The sequence below is a fragment of the Myotis lucifugus genome, unplaced genomic scaffold (genome assembly GCF_000147115.1).
Source record: "Myotis lucifugus unplaced genomic scaffold, Myoluc2.0 scaffold_3, whole genome shotgun sequence".
Taxonomy (NCBI): Eukaryota; Metazoa; Chordata; class Mammalia; order Chiroptera; family Vespertilionidae; genus Myotis; species Myotis lucifugus.
In genome coordinates, this window is record NW_005871051.1 from 24,297,054 (window position 1) to 24,316,233 (window position 19,180).

A 19,180-nucleotide genomic window follows, 5' to 3' on the forward strand; every position below is an offset into this window, starting at 1 on the left:
TGATTTCTTGAGGAATCTTGAAATGCCCCCTAGAATAGTTACAGTATTCTGAACGGTTATATAGGAGGAAAGTAAGTTCAAATTAATACATATCTCCTTTAGGGAAGATTGATCTGAAATGTTCAACCACTATTAATGCAAAATTTTTTATAACTTCCTTGAAGGTGCCTGGTTAGCAGTGATGTCAACCAGCCTATGAAATCATTTTTCTAAAATACTTACAAGCATATTATACAAATGGTGAAAAAGCTACATAGTTTATGGCTAAGTTAGCTTCTTGATATTTAGTGCCCTCAGAATGATTACACATAACCTCGGAGCTTTTATTATTTTCCATTTATAATGTTTTTTAAGGCAGCAAAGATTTGTTTGTTTGTTTTTAATATATTTTATTGATTTTTTACACAGAGGAAGGGAGAGGGATAGAGAGTTAGAAACATCGATGAGAGAGAAACATAGATCAGCTGCCTCCTGCACACCCCCTACTGGGGATGTGCCCTTGACTGGAATCGAAGCTGGGACCCTTCAGTCCGCAGGCCGACGCTCTATCCACTGAGCAAAACTGGTTAAGGCAGCAGCAAAGGTTTTAATAAACTTTTCTGTTACATAAAGATATGGCTTATTTAGGTATTTAATATTTTGAAATTTCACACTAATGCAATAAAAGCATCAGTCTAGCATCACTTTTGTTTTTTTCCTCACAACATATATATTATCAGTAGCTGAGTTCAGTTAAAAAGAAGGAAATAGAAAAGAAATGAGAAAAAGGAAACAGCTGTATTATGTAAACAAACCAGCCTACTCTATGATTTAGAGTAGATGATTAAATCGTAAGATATTTTTGCAGTTGCCAATAACATAAGTTCCTCATAACAGAAAAGATTAACAGAGTTCACTAATATTTGATTTCTTTTTTTTTTAATTGCCTTAATGGCATTTTCTAGATGTTTAATAAAACTGAAAATCTCATGTGTTAATTTTTGGTAGTAAAATCAACATGAATATTTAACTATAAATTTAATATTGAAATGCTTACATTACTTACCCATACTTTTTATTATGGTAATTATATATGTTACCATGTCATTTTAAGTAAGTTACTTAACTATCTTCTTAGTAATAATATAACTTTGCCTTTTCTTCTACCATTATTAATTTTACAACTTATAATTGAATTCATCTTTAAGAACCTACATTTAATTAACCTTAGGGACTTTATTTAATTTGGTAACCTGGTCAGGAAGAAACTATTAACATAATAAAGCTACATTTTACCTCTACTAAAGTAATTATCAGACTATTGCTGTCTTTACCTAAGTTAGTCTTGTCTTTGTAATATGAGAGTAATTATGTGTCATTATGCATGAACCTTTGCCTGCCTTTACTTTTATTCCTTGGCTTGAAGAATAGAAGTACATATGGGTATAAGAACAAGAGTACTGGTCTCTGTTCTCTTAATTACTTTCAACAGACAGTAGGGTTGATTGTGGTCAGCTATAGATATAAAAATGAATTCTGACCAGTAGAATCGTATCTAGCTTTTCCTTTGTGTTATAAAAACTGAATATGTAAAAGAAGCATAATTATTATTTAAGGTGGCACAGATCAGATTCTGCCCCAAGAAATAAAATTTCAAGGTTCCAGGCACCGATTTCTGCACCGGAATACACGTAAGATTTTATCTGCTCTGCTTTTCACAAGTAGAAGTTATTTTTATTTTGCAGGCTTATGTCATACTAATATTTCACCAGGTAATTGGCATATAATATCCTAATTCTCTTACTGTTTGGCTTTTTAGTACCTCTGTTACAGAATTTCTCAAACTGTCATCATATACTTTATATAGAAAAACAAACCAGACCAACTAAAAAAGTTATGTGTGATTTGGGGCATAATGGTGAAAGTGAAATGGAATAATTTACACATAAGCATCTGAAACCTTTATAATTTTATTAACCAGTATCACCCCAATAAATTCAATATATTTTTTTAAATTACACTTAAGGACCAAGCATCCTTTTTCATTTTCTTTATTTTTCTTTGGTTGGAATATTCTCTGTAGATTCAATTTTAACCAAATTTAGTAATCCCAATCTTTTTTTTTTTTTTTAATTTTAGCATACTATCTTGTTTCATTTTGAGTCAGAGGAGAATGGAGTGTAAGTGTGGATTATCATTGAAGTTTTTTAAAAATATATCATAGATTAAAATTCTGCTTGGAAGAATATTTTGCAATTATTAGACCTATGGAGGGAAGGGAAATATTGGCATTTAGTTATAAGAATTTAAAAACTAATATAGTTCTTAAGCAACAAAAGCCACTCTGGCAACCAATGATTTTTCCCTTATTCTGGTTCTCTTATTATGCTTCTAGGAACTAGTAAATTGCCTTAAACAGTGGCAACAAATTAGTGTTCTCTGTATTTAAAATTTCAAGAGAAATGACACAAGATTTGTGTTCCAATGAAAATTCTTTCTCCCCCTTTTCCTATTGCACCTTTATTCATTTTTGGAAGAGGCTTGAGCCTCCCCAAAGAGATTTTCCTCACAGTTTGAGAAACATTATTCCTATGAAAACCCATGGAGAAAGAGGTATTTGACTTTGGACTTTCCTTTTAATGATGACATAGTTATGCCAAGTAAACTTTCATTTAAATTTGAGTTTTGACATTAGCTAGTGTTATTTACTTAACACTCATGTCATACGATTTTATGTAAGCATGAGGTACAGCTATTACTAATGAAATAGCATGGTAAACATTGGTGCTTTCTTCAAAATTGTCTAATCTTTCATAAAAGAAAAAGATAAAGGTGAGATTTTGCTATTTTATCACATTACTAGGATCAATTTATCATCAAAGTGCATTTTTATTAAATTACTAATATAACATTTGCTTAAATAATCTCAGTGCCTTTGCAATATGTTTACTTTTTTTTATTTCTCACAGTAGTTCACTTGTCAAAACAACCCCCCCCCCAAAAAAAAAAAAAAAACAACCAAAAAGTCACTCTTCCTTGGTTGGGTGGATGAGTGGACTGAGGTGGAACTAACTCTAAAAGCATTCCCTGTTTCCCTTCCCAGTCCATGCTAGTGGTGAGCATGCCAGCTCAAATTAGACTGATAATTAAAATGGGAATTAGTCCTTTTTGTTCTTATATTTGCTTATTTGTAAAAAGACTTGCAAGACAGCTTAAAGCTTTAAAAAGATTGCTGCAGTATTTATTGCTTCTAATTAGGGTAATTTTGTTCATCTATAGATGAAAATAAATTTTAACAATCAAGGGCATTTAATCTGTACATAATACTGCCCAATGTGATCATCAGTTTAAAAAATACTCCCTATTCTGTTTTTGCTGTTTATGAGGGATTGCAGTATAAATTAATAAAAAGGCAAATTTCTTACTAATCTTTGAAAATTTAATTTCTTTTGATAAACCATCAGAAATCCAAATAGGTTTTTTATATTGGTCTTTGATGAAATATCTTTACTAGTAATGATAGACTTAATTTTATATTTTATCTTTCTACATATTTTTAAGTTACAATTGAGAATCATGTAAGGTTTTTAATTCCCATTTATTACCATACTAGAGGCCCAGTGCACAAAAATTTGTGCACTCGGGGGGGTCCCTCAGCCCGGCCTATGCCCTCTTGCAGTCTGGGACCCCTCAGAGGATGTCCACCTGCTGGCTTAGGCCCACGTCCTGGGGGATCGGGCCCAAGCTGGCAGTCAGACATCCCTCTGGCAGCCCGGCAGCCCTCGGGGGATGTCCACTTGCCAGCAGGGAGTAGACCTAAGCTGCAGTCGGACATCCTTAGTACTGTGCTGGCAGCCATCAGCCTGGCTTGTGGCTGAGCAGAGCTCCCCTTGTGGGAGTGCACTGACCACCAGGGGACAGCTCCTGCATTGAGCATCTGCCCCCTGGTGGTCAGTGTGTGTCATAGTGACCAGTCATTCCCAGTCGTTCTGCTGTTAGCGTCAGTTTGCATATTACTCTTTTATTATATAGGATTATAATTTTATATGATCATAGAATCTTAGAATTGGAAGAGATCTTACAGACTTTTAGAACTCTACCTTCTGTGCATTCTATCTTAAGAATTCTTTGCAGTTAACCTTAAAATAGTTTATGCTTGACTACTTTATAAATACACCTGATTTCCAGTTGCTTTTACTGACAAAATGATTTCTCTCAAAGGAAATACTTTCTTTTTAATTTTTAATGGGCAAAAATCTATCAAACTTTTTTCATGGATTTGTATTTAGTTTATTGACATTGTTGCTATAAGATTATTCTAAATATTCATTATTATAGATTTCAATATAGTAGTATGTAACTAATTTATTTACTAATATAGAATGATATGCAAAAGTATTTAATTTCAGCACCAAAATGCAAATACAAAAACTTTACCTATATCAATAAATATTGTACTAATTGGTCTTTTAAAACTTGCTTAGGTAAATTTAGCCAGGTATGTTGGCAGCTCTATCACAGAACTGACCCTTTTTATTCCTGCCTCTTGTGACACTTTTCTAACATGAATTCAGTCTGGTTTCTCACAAAGAGTAAGAGCTGCAGGTGTTCCCAGGCTGCCTAGAGGATTCTGAGTGACAGACTAGTGCCTAGACCAGCCGTGGGCAAACCATGGCCCGCAGGCCAGATCCGGCCCGTTTGAAATGAATAAAACTAAAAAAAAAAAAGACCATACCCTTTTATGTAATGATGTTTACTTTGAATTTATATTAGTTCACACAAACACTCCATCCATGCTTTTGTTCCGGCCCTCCGGTCCAGTTTAAGAACCCATTGTGGCCCTCGAGTCAAAAAGTTTGCCCACCCCTGGACTAGACTTTGTGACCAAGCAGTCTGCTCTTTTTACTCTTCTGGGATGTTGAATATGGGTTTTGCCAAGTATAATGGAGCAGTTGCTAAGTTGGCTTATGTACATTCCAGAATATTTCTGATCTCTGGACAGACTTTTAGGGTAACTGTCCATGAGTTTGCATCTGAAAACTTGCATTTCTTTTGATATCAGTAGGCCTACTTCCTATGGTGAATCAGCCCTGACATTAGGTTCTCAATATGTCAAGATTTGGCTTAGATCTTTCTCTTCTAAGTAGTCTTTGGAAAACATGATTTTCATATTTATTGTACTTCTCATTTTGGATCATTAAGACATTCAAAGTTATTCACAAAATTGTGGAAATTTGTTTTTAATTTTCTGGGACTGTGGGAATAATATTAGATGACAACTATCTTTTCAAAAATTATCCCACACTTATTTTGTGGTTTCCAAATAAATACGTTAAGTTAGAAAAGATTACCCAAGTCAGAATACAAAATTTTCTCTTTTCAGTTGTTCTCTGTTTGCTCCATTTTATTTTGTACGTAATCACAGGATGAGGTTTAAACAAGTCTCTGAAAATACACCTATCTTAAGAGTCCGGGTTACAACTGTAAAACTGCTTTATTCACGTGTGTTCGGCTTGTCGGACGCACTGGCAGTGGAGCCAATGAAACTGAATCTTAGCTCATGTGGAAAAGACTGTAAGATTACTGGCAAAGAGAAGCCCAGAAATTAAAATACTTTTGTTACAACTTTTAAAACTTGAACTCATCTTTAAATTTACTCATAAACTCAGTTTGCTTCATTGTCTGTGAAATAATTGAAACAGCATTTTCATGGAATCACTTTCAATTCATGTGTTTAAACTTGTCTGACACCGGCATACCAGAATTTTCTATCTACTGTCCAACCATCCAGTCTCATGCAGGTTGCTTGTTAGCGGTTTGGTTTACTGAAATGGAATATACACCCATGAAGAACGCTGCCTTCCAAAGCTAGCGGATGAGCACACTCATTGCTATAGTGCTCTTCCCTCTCCAGAGTTGTTCTTTGATAATTTGGTGTGTTTTTAACTTGCTATTTAAGGCTGCCCAGTTACAGATGCTGCATTGTAGCTAGTCTTTTAGGACAGTTTGAAATATTAACTTATTTGAGTGAGTGTTTTCTTAGGGGGAAATGACTGGTGGGAGAAAAGGGCAAGAAAATTAAGATGATTCTTAAAATATAAGTGTTTGGGGAAACTGCTCAGCTAAAGTTTTATAAAAATCTGACTTGAGTGTTTTGTTTTTTTTTTCTTCATTTGTTGTGCTTATATAAACAGTGTGACACCATCGCCACCACAGGTTCGGGTCTGTCCTCCCCGTATGTTACCTGAAGATGGACCTAATCTTTCCTCTGCTCGTGGCATTTTGTCGCTTATCCAGTCTTCTACTCGTAGGGCTTACCAGCAGATCTTGGATGTGCTGGATGAAAACCGCAGGTGACTGGCCATCAGAGACTCTCGCCAGCTTCGTTGCTTACTTTTTGGCTCCTTCTAGTGGATTGTGGTGTCTTCCTTTTTTGTTTGCACCTTCGTCTCTTTCTAAGATGCAGTGGTTTAAACAGTTTGCTTTGCTTTCTTTTAATTTGAAATTATTGTCCAAAATTCACATTTCATAGGATTCTGGTAGCTTTTCTTCAGTCAGAGAAAGTGTTTACTTAATAACTACACACAGGAAGAATAACGATTTTTCCAAAGGTTTTGTTGACTTGTTCTAGGTACTCGAGTCCATTTTAGCTATGCTAGGGATACTACTGGATTGAGTGTAGGATATTGAACTTGAGTGTATTAATTTTCTTTAGTAAGTCTTTTGATTTCATCATTTATGGTACTAATGTGGTTGATTAATGAAACAGATTTGAAACACTGATGTCAGTGTAGCTGCCAGGAATTTTTTTTCCAATTCCTCTAACTAGGGATTTCTAGGCCTGTGTTGAAAATCCCAGGTACTGTTTGTCTTTTTGAAAATCCGATCTTTTTCCGTATTGATAACTTTTGAACATCAAGTAAAATCATTAATAGAATACTTAGACTTGTTCATACAAATAAATTTTTTGCCACTATTTTTGTCATTACTACATAGTGTTTTTTAAAAAGTTGAAATTTGGGAAGCTTTCTGGCAGTGTATGGGAAAGGTACAGTCTGTTTCCTTTTCACTCCTAACATTTTATCTAGTAACTCTGAGAGTTAGTGTTGACTTTTACAATTTGAAGGATCCCCAGTGAATTCCTCTGGTTCTTCCATAAACCTGACTTCTACCTGAGGAACTGATATGTGTATGGCTTGCTCTGGACAAACTTTCTTGTTGAGTGCTTTGATCCGCACACAGGCCCCTGGGGTTTTTCCCATACTTCATAGGCAAGTTGTCCATATTGCTCAACAGGAGTTTCTGAGCCTTTCCAGGGTAGTTTAGTAGTATACATTCGGGCCCAGGGACTTAATACTGTACCAGAAGGAATTTAAAGAGAAAGCCCATGGCAGGGGGAAATTATATATATATATAATCTCCCCAAGGGTTTCAAGTCCCTTTTATGCTCTTTGAAGCTTCAAGGACTGTCTCAGAATATTTGAGGCCTGGAAGAAGCAGCATGGTTTAGGGAAAAAATTCAGGGGGTCACTCAGATTCCATCTTGATCCACCCTGCTGAGTAGCTAGCTTCATGATGACCTTTGATAAATTGTTTATCTTCTCTAGGCCTTGTTTTTCTCATCTATTAAATTAAGAAAATATGAAGGGTAATAATATTACCTAGTTTTCTGGATTCTTGTGAGGAATCTCTCCCCTTTCACCTACCACCACTACTTTTATTTCACATATAGGGATGATGGCCTCCAGTTGTATTCAGTGTGGCGGGAGAGCCTTCAAACGAGACTAAATATAAAGTACCTGGAGCTTAAGAACTAGTATTTCCAATGGCCTGTTTTCTCCACCCTCCTTAAAATAAATTCATTCTTTACCTGGTATCCTCTTTAACTTTTTAATTACAGTTGGTCCTTAGAAGACACCAGATTATTAGGTCAAACTATAACATATCAGATGCTATTACAGTGAAAATATATGAATGAGAAAGATACTTATAAATCCTATATAAATTAAATAATAGCTAGATGACAAAGCCCCAGTACATACACACAGTTCAATGCAGTTATATGGAACTTATAAAAAAGTTGGATTTTTTTTTCTTAATAATGGAAAAACATTTTGACTCCAGCTCACAAGTACAAAATCAGAAATCTTACTAATGTAAAATTTACTTTGTATTTTTATATTATGAAAAACTATTTTGAGCCTTAAGTTTTATCTATTTTTTCATTGTAATGAATTGATAACTTTAAAATCCCTTTTCTGGGAAGGAATTATGTTTTTTTATTCAGTTAAATTAGATTTTTAAAAATACATAAAGTAGTTGTATTAATTTTTTGCTCCTGGGTACACACCATTGTTGTTATCTTAGAGCCTAGCAGGTTAGATTCTTATTAGTCTTATTGGATGTTTTCATTATTGAAAGGGCTTTGTTTTGTTTTTTATCATTGTGTTTCAATCTCTTGCAATCTAAATGCTGAACAAGATTTAATCAGAATTGTAAGTGCCAAATCAGAACTGTCTCGTATGGCTTTTCAGATATAAATGCTAGGAATGTGAAATTTGGATAATGGTCTACTTGCATGATTTTAAAATGATACTGCTTATAAAGTTTCAAGTGCTTTTATGTTTCTTGCTTTGTGCATCATTTTTTTCTTTCTGTTTTACTACTCTTGGCTGTTACGCTAATGTAATATCTTTGGTCTTATGACATCACATTAGGTAGAGTTAAATTAAGCTAGAAATATTTGACAGTCAGGGAGGGAGGGGAGAGGGAGGAAAGGGAGAAGGAAGAAGATAGTCTGCCTTACTATCATAAAATAATGCAGATTCACAGTTGCTTAACATAAAAAGGGACACTGTTGAAAGTTTTATTTATGTATTACATACTCATTTTCTCATCTTATGAGAACTTATATGATCTAAAACCAAGCTCAACATGAAGACAAAGGTAAAACATGTGTACACATTAGCAAAGTTAACTTATCAAAGCACCTCAGACAAGCACAAGGTATGTTCTTTGGATTTTAAATGCTATTATGACTTAGCCCTTGGCTAGTTAGGTAATGGCCAACTCTTCTGACATCTGCTAGAGTTCCATATCTCATTCTCCAATGCAAAATATTAACATTTTTAAAAAGAGACTTTCTATGTAAGAACATTATTTAAACACTGACATATTAGTTAGTCATGCTTAGCATGTTTAAGTTTTATTTTTAGAAGGGGCTTGATTATTTTTATACAGTTTTCTTTTGCATATTCTACAAGATTTGAGTATATTAGAAACCACCATGTACATAATTTTATATTTTTTGTAAGTGTCCGTATAAATATATTAGTTGGAAAACCTAGAATGCAAAGATGTAGTTAAAATAGTGTTTGTTGTTTATGATTTGTCTTTTTAAAATAAGTGTATAATTCCTGGCCCCCCAATTAAATTGTTTATTTACTCTAGCAGTTTCCATTTTTTTTAAACAAAGAAACACATATTCTGTTAAGTCAGATTATTTTTTACTCAAGATGGTCAATATCCAAGTTAATGCTGGAACTTGAAGAGCCTTGATTCTCATTCCCTTTTGTCACATCACAAAACATACTGTTGAACATATTATCAAACTTAAAAAAGATTTGTAATGTATTATGGAAGAAAGTGGTACTATGCCAAATGCCTGTCTAATTTACTCTTATATTATATGTGTCAATTGCCAGTGTAAGAAGACAAAACGAAATACGTTGTGAAAGGTAACTGTACTATCTTCTGGCTCTGCATTATAAAAGGGAAATCTCTGTGGTGGAACATACTGAATATGACAGATCCATTTGAGCATGTTAGTGTGAATTTCTTTCAAAACTTTAGCACACAGCATTGGCTTTATTTAAACATTCTCATGTTAGTATAATGTAAGATTGTAGTTAACTAGTAACAGTTTTCCTAATGCCACAGAGTAAATATATTAGTAGGATGGGATGGGTTTAAATCCTGTCTCAAGCCATATGTGATTTCTCACTGTTCTTTAGTGAACAAATTAGAATTCTAACAGGTCTTCCCCCAGAAGTCTCTGGATCTCTTATCCTCTAGGCTCCAGAAAGTTATTAAAGCAACAGTAGTGCCTTCAGGAAGCGTATAAGCTAACCATTAAAACTTTCTTTAATATATTGAACTGACAAAATAATGATTTATATTATAGCCAAAATTCTACAAATATGTCAGCTTACCAAAACAAACAAAAACTCGTGCATTTGCTATTAAATGTTTACTATAATTAAGAATTGCCTTGGTATTTAAATTCAGGCTAAACCTGATCAGTACTTAGAGAATGAGACATTCAAAATAGAATGTAAGGGTTCCTAAAATCCTTATATTGGATCCTATACCCCAACCTTATCTCTGTGTTCAGTAAATATTGCTGATTACTTTTTGGGGAATTGACCAGTGACCTTGTGGAACTTTTGTTTTCTGATTTTAAAAAGTAAGATTTCTTGGAAAGGCTTCTGCTTACCTAGGTAAGAAACTCATTGTTCTCTGGAAACAAAGTATGTACTGAGCTAAGTGACACTCCCCACAAAGTTTTCCAGTGCACCTTAGTCTTCATTTCTAACAGCCCTGTATGTCGCTCCTGGTTGTCTCGCGATCAGACTCAGTATTGTGGCTTCTGGAATATGCTGTAGTATGTCCCTCACAGCACGGCTCCGGTCTCAGCTCCAGAACTGAGGCTTGCAGTTTTGCTCTGAAGAGCTCAGGGTTTGAATGAGACATAGCTACGTTAAGATATCAGGCACTAATCAAAATTAAAGAGGCGGGAAGGAAGCAATTGTGGGATTTGTGAGTAATGTGAAATTTTTAGTTTTCGAGATGGGCTGTTGCTGTCGATGAGCAACCATGATCATGCAGGTGCTACTAACCGGTTCTTGACATGCTTCTAAGGTTGATGACTTTTCCAACTGGAAGAGAGCAATTACACTTTTTAAACAGAGTTGTCCTCTGTCTTGAATTTCATAAATTAAAATACAAGCACCCAAAAATTATTTTATATGTTGGTGCTATTTTGTTACATAACTATAGATTTCCTTTATTTTTAACCCATTGAAAATATTAAATTTATGAAAATCTTAAAATGGAGGACTTGGGAGACAAACATGTTTAAAGTATTTGAAATATATTATATTGTATTGAAACATACAATATAATCCTATTTGACATTTATTTGTCTTGTTTTTGCTTTTATTTTATTACTTCTCTGTTTCCTGATTCTGTCTTGTGCCTTCTCCAAAAACCTGCCTTAGACCCGTGTTGCGTGGTGGGTCTGCTGCCGCCACTTCTAATCCTCATCATGACAACGTCAGGTAAATTTTGAGACTTTGTAACTACCAGGGTGAATAGCTGGCTGAATTTGTATTTTGCAGGCTGTAATGCATGTAGTAGCCATGCCTTTATAGTGTAGCTTGAGCCTCTACAGTTTTCTCTATGAGTACATCCTGCTTTTCTCTGAGAACAGTGAATAGTCACTCGTGACATTTGGCCACCAGAATGAGGAAAACACTTAATTGTACTACAGTATCATGTATCCTCGATGTTTTATTTAAATCCAGTTTCATTAACATATAGGAGATCATGCTAAAATGGAAAATGTCACCTTAAATCTTGTCTTATATGCATCCTTTTCATTGTTGCCTGAGCTTCTGTCTAGCGTTTTCTTTCTATTTAATTGTCTATAATATCATCTTCCATGTATAGAGAAAGCTGTCGATAAGGCATCATCTTAAATTGGGGAAAATCAGCATTGACAGTTTGGGTAAATTAAACATAAAGGGAAGTTGTTTTAAGAATTTTTGTCATCTGTTGATTTCAGCTTTTCTCTTACTTTTGCCCCTTTCACACATGCTTAATCTGAGTAATAATTTCTTCTGTTAAGTACAGGACAGATAGAATAGCACATATAAATACTTAAGGTTCTCACATGCCAAAATCCCCATTTCCCATCTTCTAAGGGGGGAAATTTGGTTAGTGTTCACAGATACCATTACTGTAATTTTTTCAGATTTCATTTTGTTTAAGCACAAATACATTATCTGTAGCATTAGGTTTAAAACTGGCAGCATTATTTCTGTGATGAAAGGAAGCTGGCACATTAATTTTTAGGCAAGAGAAGAGGCAACCGGCAGTTTCTCATGTAGGTAGTTCAGGTTCGTTAGAGGAATTGGAAGTGCCTTAGGGCCTTCCCACTCTGCCGACCTGTTTCTTCTGACGGCACTAACCACATCCATTGTAAGTTTTCCAATTTACTCCTAAGTTTGTCTCTCTGTTTTCAGCCAGTGATCTGACTTAGAGTTTTTACTTCTGATAGAAGTTTTAGTTAAAAAAACAAAACAAAAACACATGGTGATTTTTTTTTCTGTTTTAAGTTAAATTATATAATTTTTTTTTGCCATATCCTTAGATTTTTTTGCAAATGAAGATTTTCTTTACAGATATTGAAACCCTTAATTAATTCAGGATTTAAATTGTGAGTAATCCTTTTCAATTGTACTTCGTTCTGTGTTCAGTCCAGGTCCCCTGACATTTGAAGCAATTGCTTCTATTGTTTGAATTTTTCCCGTTATTCATCACATGCATGACCTCACAGAAATAGAACAGTTTTGTTTTGAGGATAAAGTGTAGAGAAGAGGTGTCTCCAGCCCTTATTTTTCCTACTAATCACTTAATTCTGTCATAATGTTCAAAGGAATAATTAATGCAGATGTTTGTAATCCCATAGTTGTAGCATCTACTAACTTTACAGCTTATTTCTCTAACTGCTGCAGTTACTCTCAGTATTCCAAGACATTCATTCTGTCCCCATGAGGAAAGGGGCAGTTAATGAGAAAGCAAGTTAGTTTAGCCATCAAAGGCGCATTTAGAGATTGTTCTATATTATCTAGAGTTAGTACTACCATGTTATTGAAACTGCATCCTGTCTGGTGTTTTTGGATGGTTTTAAATTGTATTTGAAACAAAAGAATTTTCTGAATAGACTTGTTTTTAACATGTCTGCATGAGAATTATATTTCTCCTTATACCCCTTTGTGTGGTAAGGTGCTTTTTATAATGGAGACCTACTTGGTATATTAAAAAATATCTATGTGCCAACTTTGTAGATTGCATAGGAATAACTTTTAAATTCAGTTTATTTATAGTCTGCTCATTCAGAACAGTTAATATGCCATTTTACTGAAATAACCATACAGGATTAAAATAGGATGTAAACATGTGAGGTGTGTAAATTGTATCTCAATAAAGCTGTTCATTAAAGATATATTTAAAAAGTGGAAATCCAGGCAAAAAGGAAGAGTATTTGTGTGTATTTGTTTCTCAGAAGTTTATTGTCATTCATTTAAAAATCAGTGTCCTTTTAGAAGTAACTGCATTTGAACAAGAAGTACTTTTTCATGTGCTTTTTCTGGAGTTTGTCTTAGTGGCTTTCCAGTATTCTTTTCTACACAGCCTCTTAATTATTGATTATTGAGCTAGTTCTGGATCTCAATGTAGTGAAAAGATGTATTCAGGTGGTTTTACAGTAGAGAGTAATTAGAAATAAGAAGTAAAGGGTAGAAATGGCAAGAAAAGAGGCAATGAGAGGAGGAAGAGAAATAAAAATGGTCAGTCTTATTTTGCTAGCTAGAGTTAGTGTCCCTGCCAGTGAGTCTCAGCAGGGGCTCCCTGCAGCCACACATGGACATAAGGTTGTCTAAGTATTGTATATTGTTATATTCTAGAGTGGCAGCCCTCAAGTCTTTTCACCCACAGGTCCTATTTAACAATGCCAGTTCCTCTGAGTTGAAAAGTGTCTCCTTTTTTGTATCTTTAGTCAGGATTCTTCTTATTCTCCAAGTTTCAGGACACTTGCCAATATTTAAGGTAGTTGTTATCTTAAGTTGTTTCCTTTATTAGTAACAACGCAGATTGTAAAATACTTTAGGAATTTATATTGTTATTCCAATCTTTTGAACAATTCTTTGAACACTATACAGCACATTACATGACTTGTCAGGTACTCTTAGTTCTATTCTAATATTTAATTGTATTTTTATTTCTTATCTGCTAGGTATGGCATTTCAAATATAGATGCAACAGTTGAAGCAACTGCAGATGACATGAATGTTGTAGATGCAGTTTCATTAAGACGACAGGTATTTAATGTATCAAATAAGATATAATCCTAAGTGATATTCATATAATGTTTAAAGTGACAGTTCCAACATTTCATCATATTCTCTCCTGTGGAAGTTATGAATGGAAATATTTTATCAGTCAAACTACTTATTAAACCATAATTGATTTTCCCATTTTGATTAAAGATGTATTAAACCACCATTCACATGTTTTGATCAGCAAAAAACAGTATTGCCCGAATGGGTTGATGTAGTTCTTGACGTTTTAGCGAACTAGGAAAGCCATAAAGGCTTGCTTGGCTTTTGGAATGTGGAACAGTCACTTTGGGCCTGTGTTTTTGTGTTTGAGAACTGCATTTTGGAAACTGCTCTCAGTGTGCAGAGGGTCTTTATATGCCTATTTCTCATTTTCTGTGGTAAGTCTTAGAACTACAGTTGCATATGTATATTTTTTAATACTTTTATTGATTTCACAGAAGAAGGGAGAGGGAGAGAGATAGAAACATCAGTGATGAGAGAGAAAAATACGTATATTTTTAATATGTACTCCCACCCTCTAGAGCAGTGATGGCGAACCTGTGACACGCGTGTCAGAGGTGACACGCGAACTCATTTTTTTGGTTGATTTTTCTTTGTTAAATGGCATTTAAATATATAAAATAAATATCAAAAATATAAATCTTTGTTTTACTATGGTTGCTAATATCAAAAAATTTCTATATGTGACACGGCACCAGAGTTAAGTTAGGGTTTTTCAAAATGCTGACACGCCGAGCTCAAAAGGTTCGCCATCACTGCTCTAGAGTCACTCAGACATACACATATGTGGGGAAAGCATATTCAGTATTCTAATTGTGTCTATGCCAAATAGGTGTGAAGGGGAAAGAAATCAAAGTGAAATATTTCTAAGTAAAGATCAAGAAACTAAATATTTTAGCATAAGAATTAATCAGAATATCATTTTAAAGATTTAATATAATACAAAGTTAATATGAAGCAAATACTTTTTCATTTTGAGTCTCATTTTGTTGAAACATAAATGGAAGCTATATCATAAGTTCTTACATATTTCATATATTTATTTATACTTCACCTATTGAAGAAAGTGATTTCTTTGACCTTTATCATTGATTTCACAATTATGTCAACAACCTTGTTTTCTGAAAGTGTAATTTGAGTTTATGTTTTCACAGTGTTCATTTAAGCCTTAACTTAGAGGGTGAATTAGTATAGGACAGACAAAGATGCAGTTGTTATAAAATAGAGGCCCGGTGCACGACATTCGTGCACTGGGGGACATGGGGGGACCTTCAGCCCGGCCTGTGACCTCTTGCAGTCCGGGATCCCTCAGAGGATGTTCACCCCGAGGGGTCCTTAGCGCTGTCATGGAGGCAGGAGAGGCTCCCGACACCGCTGCTGCACTCACCAGCGGTGAGCCCTGCTTTTGGCTGAGCGGCGCTCCCCTAGTGGGAGCCCACTGACCACTAGGGGGCAGTTCTTGCATTGAGCATCTGCCCCCTGGTGGTCAGTGCACATCATAGTAACCGGTCTTTCTGCTGTTCAGTTGATTTGCATATTAGCCTTTTATTATAAACTAGAGGCCTGATGCACGAAATTTGTCGAAGAGTAGACCTTGCTTCCCCCGGCTGCTGGCACCAGCGTCTCTCTGGCACCCGAGACCCGGGCTTCCCTCCGGCCGCCGGCAGGCACCCGGGACCTGGGCTTCCCTCGCAGCCCCAGCTTCATGTCCAGAAGGATGTCCGGTCTAATTAGCATATTACACTTTTATTATTATAGATAAATAACTCGCACACGTGCTTTGAGACTTTAAAAGGAGTAGAAAGCCAGTTGGGAAACTATGAGTTTCTAAGATAATTAACATAAGTGGAATCACCAGAAGATTCTACAGAATTTATATTTGTATGACCTGGCAGCAAGGGAAGCTGCTACTTCTGCAGCTCTCTTTGCTCCATTGCCCGTTTGGGAACCCAATAGTCTGGAGTCCATTTAGTGTAGTGATGAGCAGCTCAGGGTCACTAGCTTTAGGATACAGAATGTAACCCACTATCAGGGTGGGGGGTATTAAAAAGCTGCCTTGGGCCCTAACCCATTTAGCTCAGTGGATAAGAGTGTTAGCCTGAAGACAAAAGGGTTCCGGTTTTGATTCTGGTCAAGGCCACATTCCCCTGGTTGCAGACTCAATCCCCAGTAAGGGATGTGCAGGAAGCAGCCAACCAATGATTCTCTCTCACCATTGATGTTTCTATCTCTCTCTCCCTCTCCCTTCCTCTCTGAAATCAATAAAAGTGTTAAAAAACAAAAAGCTACTCAAAAATGCTCAGATAGAAATATCTTAATGATTTAAAGCAATGCCACTTTTCTATTGGCAGTAAAATAAGATTGGTAGTGTAAGAACATAGTATCCTATGGAACCAAATAAACTACTCATTTTGAGTAGTGGGAAAGGTAATTTTTAAACACTTTTATTGTTTACTGAATTGACCCTAACAAAAAAGTGGTTGCTTAGCACTGATAAAAGAGAGGTACTTTCTCAGATGATCGGAATGGCCATCCCCGCCCTACCTGGATTGCAGGTTCTAGCCCATGGGGTCACATGTGGGAGACAACCTATTGATATTTCTCCCATTGGTGTTTCTCTTTCTCCACCCCTCTCCCCCCCCCCCCCTCCTCTCCCTAAAATCCATAAACATCCTTGGGTGAGGATTTTTTTTTTTTAAGAGGGAAGGAAAATAGACCCTTTCTAACTCAGAAATTTGGAGAAGGGAAAGAGAGAAGAGTATTTAAGTGAATCTTAGCTGTCATATGTAACTTTTCTATATAGTTTTTTTTTTATTTTGCTCCAAATGAAACTTCCCATGTTTATAATAATTATTTTGACAAATTATACTACTTTATAAGAATTTGATCACTCCTTGCATTAATGCTTCTATTTTGTTTTTCACTTAGATAATCAAATTAAATCGACGTCTACAACTTCTAGAAGAGGAGAACAAAGAACGTGCTAAAAGAGAAATGGTCATGTATTCAATTACGGTAGCATTCTGGCTGCTTAATAGCTGGCTCTGGTTTCGCCGCTAGAGTAACCTCAGCTCTCAAAAAATACTGTCTCAACAGCTGGAAATATAAAGAATTTGCAAACTTCCTTGTTTCTGTGTTTGCATTGAATATGCCATTTTATAGTCCACGCCCTGAAAATGTACTTCTTCCAGAAGGGAAGGGGAAAGACTCATGTTTGAAGAGGTAAAGGTATATTCTGCCACTTAGCTGTGTTCCCTTGTAACTAGTCCTGCAATAACGCCTACTTAAAATTCTCTCTTTGCATGTTGTGTAAATAGGCTCTGATTTGTTTTTTAAAAGGAATTAATTTTTTGCCACATCAGTTTGGACAAGTAATTCTCTGAATGGGGGTAGGTAGAGAATAGATTTAGAAAAGTATCTGTAAAAGAAAAATCCTTTACTTTGATCTGTTTCCCAAACATTGTCAAACAGTTTTGTTAATAGACATGCTCGCATCCACATTCAGCATTAACACATCTGAAAGTCATGGTCTGGTGTTAGAACTAATAAAATCAAGCCACCTCATGTTCACCTTTATTATTAAAATAAGTCCTAATATTTTCAGCAGTTTATCTAATATGTGTGTAAAATATGTGTGCTTTTATTTTAGTTTTTCAGGTGGTTTTCTATAAGGGACATTTTTACTAAGTTCATGTGTGAATGATTTAAAAAACTACAGAATAAGGTACAATTGCAGTGTATTTAATAAACTGTCAACCAAAGCAATATTTGTTGATCGGAAGATTTTGTTTCATCATACTATGCTGTGAGCTCTATCACATACTCTTATCTTACATGAACCCAAGTCTCTGTCTCAGGCGCAAGTCATGCAGCTAAGGGCTTGGCAGGAGCAAGACTCTATGTGCTGCTCTTAAGGAATTGACAAATCAATGGAGGAGGCCGGGAGTAGGTTTATTAAGGAATTAGAAGATGATAAAAACAACTTTATTGAAGAAGAGCAATTTGAGATACAGCTGAAGGATAGGGAGAGGGTGGAGTGTTTCACGTGGTGGATAACAGTAAAAATTAAAGTGTAAAGATTCCAAAACAAGATTGAACATGGAGGTGGAAGTGAGAAATAAACAGCTTTGTAAATGACTAAGTACATGGGGGAGGGGGTGTACAAATACGCATTTGTAAGTTTAGGTGCCAGAGCAAAGCTGGCATGTCCCCAAAAGATACCTCAACACAGGTGGTCCATAGGCTTTTAGGGACTTAATTCATGTCAGCAAACTAGTAAAATAGCAAGGAAATGACTTACCAGCTACTTGAGCTGATTGTGCTCCTTCGAGCCATCCTTTCTCGTGCCCTCTGGAATGGGAGGCTTAATCTGTCTCTTCATGACTCTGGAGAACTGGGTCATCTAGGGTCGTGGTTGGAAAACTGCAGCTCTCGAGCCACATGCGGCTCTTCGGCCCCTTGAGTGTGGCTCTTCCTAAGCCTTAGGAGTACCCTAATTAAGTTAATAACAATGTACCTACCTAGTTTAAGTTTAAAAAATTTGGCTCTCAAAAGAAATTTCAATCATTGTACTGTTGATATTTGGCTCTGTTGACTAATGAGTTTGCCGACCACTGATGGAGGGTGATGCAAAGATTGTGTGCACTGTCGCTGCCCCTCATGTTGTTCAGCTACATAGTGTGAACTGTCCTGTTAGTCACTTGTGTTTTAATTCTATGGCTATTAGCAGTTTGACATTCATTTAGTAAGTATTGAATCTTTGCTGAAAGCTAAGTACTAAAGATAGAATTCATCAGTTCATTCAATAGAATATTCCTAGTAGCCAAGATAGAATTCATTCATTGATTCCACAGAATATTTCTAGTGGTGGCCTTACTTTGTGTCAGGCACTGTACTTGGTACTGAGTATACCAGGAGCGGGTAAAAGAAACATATCCCTATACCCATGGAGCTTATGGTCTTATGGGGGAAAGTGAAATTTAAGAAGCAAGTACAGATAAAAATGCCATCACCATTGT

The 19,180-nt window shown here is 35.6% G+C and overlaps 1 protein-coding gene across 26 annotated transcripts in view; it reads left to right on the plus strand.

The window, feature by feature from the left end:
* The window catches only part of MFF (mitochondrial fission factor), a 29,550-nt gene extending 11,623 nt beyond the window's left edge, over positions 1-17,927 (plus strand). For 3 of the 26 annotated variants that reach the window (XM_006082590.3, XM_006082594.3, XM_006082593.3), the window contains 6 exons: positions 1,596-1,670; positions 6,174-6,332; positions 9,684-9,716; positions 11,259-11,318; positions 14,057-14,141; positions 17,091-17,927. In XM_006082590.3, coding sequence (XP_006082652.1) covers positions 1,596-1,670; positions 6,174-6,332; positions 9,684-9,716; positions 11,259-11,318; positions 14,057-14,141; positions 17,091-17,222 — 544 coding nt within the window. In that variant the 3' untranslated portion in view covers positions 17,223-17,927. Of the gene's footprint in view, positions 1-1,595; positions 1,671-6,173; positions 6,333-9,683; positions 9,717-11,258; positions 11,319-12,412; positions 12,479-14,056; positions 14,142-17,090 lie in introns of those variants that run through there. The other 23 variants (XM_006082596.3, XM_006082595.3, XM_023761969.1 and 20 more) reach the window with 18 other exon arrangements.
* Positions 17,928-19,180: the final 1,253 nt, after the last annotated feature.